This window comes from Eleginops maclovinus, chromosome 7 (assembly GCF_036324505.1).
Source record: "Eleginops maclovinus isolate JMC-PN-2008 ecotype Puerto Natales chromosome 7, JC_Emac_rtc_rv5, whole genome shotgun sequence".
NCBI lineage: Eukaryota > Metazoa > Chordata > Actinopteri > Perciformes > Eleginopidae > Eleginops > Eleginops maclovinus.
The window spans coordinates 13267087-13273284 of NC_086355.1; the positions used below are offsets into that span (position 1 = coordinate 13267087).

Sequence of the window (6198 nt, forward strand, 5' to 3'; positions counted from 1 at the left end):
TGTTGAGCAATGCAGGTCGAGAATTGTATCTCGCCAGCGAGTGATCTCTCCAAGAAATTTATGAATGTGGGCAGTGGCTTCTCGAGCTCCGATGGATCAGAGCTTTCGTTGCAGGACCATCCTATTATATCTGCAAGTGACAACCTGGAGAGAAGTTCACCTCTTAAAAAAAACTCTGGGGAGATGACGAATCAGTCAGAGGCAGACAATTTTCCCGACTCCAAGGACGCATCAGGGGACGTCCAGAGGGGCAAACTTTCTCCTGGTCTACACGGAGTCTCTGACATCCGTCATAATTTCGATGGATCTGCAGGAGAAAGGTGCATCTTTTCTCCATCTACCCAGCCACAGTCAGTTTCAGCAGCTACCAGTGCCATGTTTCCTTACCCGACGCAGCATGGACCAGCGCACCCGGCTTTTTCTATCGGAAGTCCCAGCCGGTATATGGCCCATCACCCGGTCATCACTAATGGAGCTTACAACAGCCTTCTGACCAACACTTCTCCTCAAGGCTACCCGACAGCGGGCTACCCGTACGCCCAACAGTATGGACACACTTACCAAGGAGGGGCTTTTTACCAGTTCTCTACGGCGCAAGCAGGACTGGTTCCGGGGAAAGCGCAGGTGTATCTGTGCAACAGGGCCCTGTGGCTGAAGTTTCACAGGCACCAGACAGAGATGATCATCACAAAGCAAGGACGGTAAGTGGTGAATGTTTAAATATATTACGAAGAATAATTTATTTCCTAAATTTAAAATTGTGTTTTGATTAGCCTATCATCAACACACCTTTCCATATAATCGGATGACATACTCAAGGCAAGAACGCATGGTGGAGGATTCCTAATAATTTCTTGTCCATTTATTCGTCATGACAGGCGTTTTCTAAATCTGTGTTTCTTTATTTTCCACAGACGAATGTTTCCATTTTTAAGCTTCAACATTTCTGGCCTTGACCCAACTGCTCACTACAATATATTTGTGGATGTAATACTTGCTGATCCAAATCACTGGCGATTTCAGGGAGGCAAGTGGGTGCCATGTGGGAAAGCAGACACAAATGTTATAGGTAATATAATTAAATGTATTCCTACATCCAGTGTACAATTAACATTTCTTATTCTATCTTAAAATACATTATAATATTTGTACCACTGTATGTTGACAACATCCAGATAAAAAAAAATCGTGGCATAGTTTATTTTATTAAACATGTAAATGTAGCTTTAATTCTCGGTAATTATGCTTGTTCTTTAATAGGAAATAGGGTTTATATGCATCCGGACTCACCAAATACCGGAGCTCATTGGATGCGTCAAGAAATATCATTTGGAAAGCTAAAGCTTACAAACAACAAAGGTGCCTCCAACAACACGGGACAGGTAAGGTAACATTTTTGATAACCAATATTGTTTGGATTATTTACGTAATACAAGTGGTAGAAATTAATATATGTTTTCCCTTCCTGTCTTTTTAATAAGCATAAACGTAATGCAAAATGTTTACATGTTTTTTTAGTGAGCAGCATCACTACTGAAAATTTATAAAAATAATCATAAAATAAAAGATAAAATGGAGCTAAATCAGATCAGCATTCTGCTTTAATCATCTATCCAAAGTTTGAGTTTCTTACGCGCGTCTTTAATTGGATCTCCAGATGGTGGTTCTGCAGTCTCTCCACAAGTACCAGCCCAGGCTCCATGTGGTGGAAGTAAACGAGGATGGGACAGAGGACACCAGCCAACCAGGAAGAGTCCAGACTTTCACCTTCACAGAAACGCAATTCATCGCAGTCACAGCTTACCAAAATACCGACGTAAGATCACTTTATATCCAACACAACCGTGCAATCGTCCCCCGAAAGAAGGCTCTTATTAACTTGTTAAATATTGTTGAAAAGAAACATAATTTCCCGCATTTTCAAATAATAGTTATGTTAAGCTTATTATTTTGTAACAATGATGTGGATTTTAATAGGCATAAACGTATAAGAATTATTATTTTTGAAATTGACAGCGCTGCAGTCCGCAGATTTTAAATCATGGCGTTTTTTCTCCACAGATTACGCAACTGAAAATTGACCACAATCCTTTTGCAAAAGGATTTCGGGATAACTACGACACGTAAGGTTTTTATTTATTATGTTTACAATACTTTCATTCATTTGTAATTTTATTTAGTATAGCCTTTTTGTTTTAATAAATCAATAAAACTCCTCAGTCAAGAACCAGATAACTTCTTATTACATTTGTTTGAATGCACCTCTAACATTCTGCTATAAAGATCTGATTAAAGGCTCATAAGATTTAAGAAAAATAAGAACGTGTTTTTGTGATTTTAAATTGACTATAAGTGAAACGAGGTAATTACAAATCATTTAATTTGAGTTTGGCCTATCTTGTTTTGAAAATATGAGCATATAAACGAATGCAATATTAAACTCGTAAAATGAGAAAACAACTGAAAAAGTAACTTTTTTTGAGGATTTATTTACATGGACTTTGCATGGAGCGATGTTTTAATTATTTTTATAAAGTTGAGGGCCTATTTGGAAACACTTTACTTGTTTAAGTGTGTTGCCATACATGTTTCAAACGTATGCAATTGAATTGACTTGTATCCCCATAATTATAATACTAATAATAAATATTATATTGAACTACATTTCACTAACTCCTAGAGACCCTGCTTTATCGCACAGTTGATTAACTGAATTGTTTCTGTTTTTTCTCTCCATCTCTCAGTGTCTACACAGGCTGCGACATCGACCGCCTAACTCCATCACCGGGTGACTCTCCGCGTTCACAGATCGTGCCGGGTGCGAGATATGCCATGCATAGCTCTTTCCTGCAGGACCAATTTGTCAGCACTTATGCCAAATCTCGCTTTCACCCTGGCGTGGGGACTTGTCCTGGCACGGAGCGCAGCGTCCCACTCGGCAACAGCTTGCTGTCCCCGCAGCAAACCGACGAGCCCACTGTTGCCACCCCCCCGCAGCGATGGTTTGTCACCCCTGCCAACAACCGACTGGACTTTGCTGCCTCGGCATACGACGCTGCCGATTTCGCCGGTAACGCGGCCACCTTGCTGTCCTACGCAGCGGCCGGAGTGAAGGCTCTTCCCCTGCCGACTGCGGGCTGCTCCAACCGGCCTCTTGGGTATTACGCAGACCCGTCAGGCTGGGGAGGACGCACGACGCCGCAGTACTGTGGCGTGAACAGCAAATCCAGCGCGGTCTTTTCCTGCTGGCCTGCAAACTCTATCGGTGGCAGATCGGGCACCAACTACCTGAGCGAGGAGGGAGACCCCATTCCCACAGAGAGGTCACCGATCGGCGGCTCGGAGGAGACCAAAGCCAAAGACATGACATCAGAGTCGAACTGGATAGAGACACCGTCCTCCATTAAGTCCATCGACTCAAGCGATTCTGGTATCTTTGAACAGGCCAAAAGGAGGAGAATCTCACCTTCCGCCACTCCGGTTTCAGAGACAGTGTCCCCGTTAAAATCTGAGCTGCTGGCACCGAGAGAGTGTGAGAAAAACTGCACAAAGGACATTGGGTACTACAGTTTCTATCCTCACAGTTAAAAGGACAAAATAGTGACTGTGAATTAATCAACCTATCTATCTATCTATCTATCTATCTATCTATCTATCTATCTATCTATCTATCTATCTATCTATCTATCTATCTATCTATCTATCTATCTATCTATCTATCTATCTATCTATCTATCTATCTATCTATCTATCTATCTATCTATCTATCTATCTATCTATCTATCTATCTATCTATCTATCTATCTATCTATCTATCTATCTATCTATCTATCTATCTATCTATCTATCTATCTATCTATCTATCTATCTATCTATCTATCTATCTATCTATCTATCTATCTATCTACCTACAGGTTAATCAATACAAATACAAAAAAAGTCACCTCCAGTTAATGGCCAAAGTGTAAATTCTTCCATGGCTTGGTCGCCTTGTTTCCAGAAAACACTGTAATTGTAAATATATTGTACATAATATGAACATTTGGTGATAGTGATTGGTTGTACACAGAATAGATCAAATCTGATTTATAAGTAGGCAAGTGTTTTAAAAACCTCATATGTTAGCCTAAGCTGTTAGTGAAGAAAGATATTGATAATCTTGTACATGAAATGTTCTTGTGTAGCATATGCTGACATATTAATCCCTGTCAGTGAAAAAAATGTGTATTTTGTACTTTATCAAAGCTGTAGGCTACCAAAAGTTTATGACGATCACTGCAACATTCATGATACCTGTGGATTAAGAAGTTTTAAATGTTGGTAATGTAGATTTAGTCTTTTTTTCATTTTTATTTTGTATTTAAGAAGGTTATTTTCATAGCCTGTATGCTAGTGTTGTTGTGAAAATCTCTGTATCTGCTGTAATGTGAAAACCTAATAAATGATGTTATCATCAGGACAACCAATTATTTATTTCAACAAAAAAAAATATCATGCTCCTATTTTAATAATTGTTATTACGACTATCTTAAAAAAGACCAATATTATTTATATATTGTTCATTAATACATCATCATCATCCTCCTCCTCATCATTCCAAGTGGTTATAACAAGAGACTGAGAGTATAATAATCTTAAAATTATTAATATCCCAAAAAATAAATATTTTGGATTACATTTTCGGTTTATTAAGATTTCCCCGTAGCAGAAATTGCAGATCTCGTTTTTACTGTTATAAAATGCAAACAGCACAACATCATGCGAGATAATAAGAATATAAACCACTTATGCATAGAAAAAGAGCTACACGTTGTGCGTAAATGCATATTGTCTTTTTCTAGCCAGCCTATTTATTATAGGATAATTTAAGTAACGATTTCGAAAATATATTGTTCTTACTCGGCAATAAGCATGGTCGCAAAAACATTTGGTTGGACTGATATTATTTGCCAATCTAAAAAGATGAAATCTTCATAGTTACACTGAAAAAAAAAAACAAAAACTGTGAAATTGACCAGTTTTGGCACCCAAAGCAAGTGACAAAAGAAAGTCTTGTCCGTGTTAAAATGTGCAAATGGATAAACCACTTGGAAATACATGATTTTGTTTTTACTATAATTGACTGCAGGTTGATTGGTTGGTTAATTGCTGATTGAATAATCCAACTCCTATTGCTGCTCTTGTCATTAGATTTTTAATGGCTTAATTTGAGAGAACAAATAAACACTGATATCAAATCTGTGAAGTTTAGAAATATAATTAAAACTGAAGCGTAATAAACCCAATGTGCACATAATTGGAATTTCGTTGTGAAGGAGACGCTCACAGTTGCCAATAGACGTGTGGCGTTTAGCCTGTCTTAAATTGTGTTCGCGTGTGTGTGCGTCAGTGCGCGCGCGCGAGAGAGAGCGTATTTATGCTCACTCTGAAGGGCAGTGATAGACCTTCCCAGCGATAAACAGTAGATGGCGATATCTGAATGCATGATCTGTGATCAGCTGTTGGTGTGTGACTCTCTCAGGGTCAGTCGTGTCCAGGGGCAGCTATAAGACAAAAACATTTATTCATTTTTTAAATAAATGACCAAACTTATTTTTATGACTCAATTAAAATCTGTACAGATGTTTCCTTTTTGAATTCAACGACATATGGACAGGGCTCTACACCAGATGGCGATGCTTTACTATTATTATATCGACTGAAGCAACCCCTGCTGTTAAAAAGACTTAAATCTGCAGTGCCAAAAAATGGTTTCAGCTTCCCAGGGTCAACACTCTTCCTGAAAACAAACACACGTGAAGCTATCAAGACGTCAATATACATGAAAACCACATATCCTTATAGAAACCTTTATACATGAAGTCTATGATATAAACTTGATGTATTGGGTGGATCGAACAGTGAAGTTGGACTCAATAAGTTTAAATATCCGTTTAACCCTTGCAGTCTATGGTTTAACCAACATTTCTCATCATAGAATAAAAAGAAGCTGTACCCAACAGAATAATGAAAGATATATTTTTATGGAGAATGTTATGAATAGCATCACACATCTGCAGTTTTCTGACATGGTTTTATATCCATACACTTATTTTTACAAATGTTAAGGCGTTAAGATATTACAGGGAAAATGAGAGGAAATCGCTTGACACACAGAAGAGCAGAGTTGAAGCGCAGCATTTTCTGCTATAACAGCTC

At 38.4% G+C, this 6198-nt stretch overlaps 1 protein-coding gene across 1 annotated transcript; it reads left to right on the forward strand.

Annotated features, from left to right (window-relative positions):
• On the forward strand, nucleotides 1-4359 carry tbr1b (T-box brain transcription factor 1b). Its single transcript, XM_063887837.1, has 6 exons — nucleotides 1-701; nucleotides 915-1069; nucleotides 1261-1382; nucleotides 1658-1816; nucleotides 2062-2123; nucleotides 2745-4359. The coding sequence occupies exons 1-6, from the start codon at nucleotides 10-12 to the stop codon at nucleotides 3586-3588; spliced, it is 2034 nt and encodes a 677-aa protein (XP_063743907.1). The 5' UTR covers nucleotides 1-9; the 3' UTR covers nucleotides 3589-4359.
• The last annotated feature ends 1839 nt before the right edge of the window (nucleotides 4360-6198 follow it).

Coding starts and splice junctions, on each gene's coding strand:
- tbr1b (XM_063887837.1), top strand. CDS start 10: ATGCAGGTCGAGAATTGTATCTCGCCAGCGAGTGATCTCTCCAAGAAA. Junction 1,070..1,260: donor AGCAGACACAAATGTTATAG/GTAATATAATTA, acceptor GTTCTTTAATAG/GAAATAGGGTTTATATGCAT. Junction 1,817..2,061: donor CAGCTTACCAAAATACCGAC/GTAAGATCACTT, acceptor TTTTCTCCACAG/ATTACGCAACTGAAAATTGA.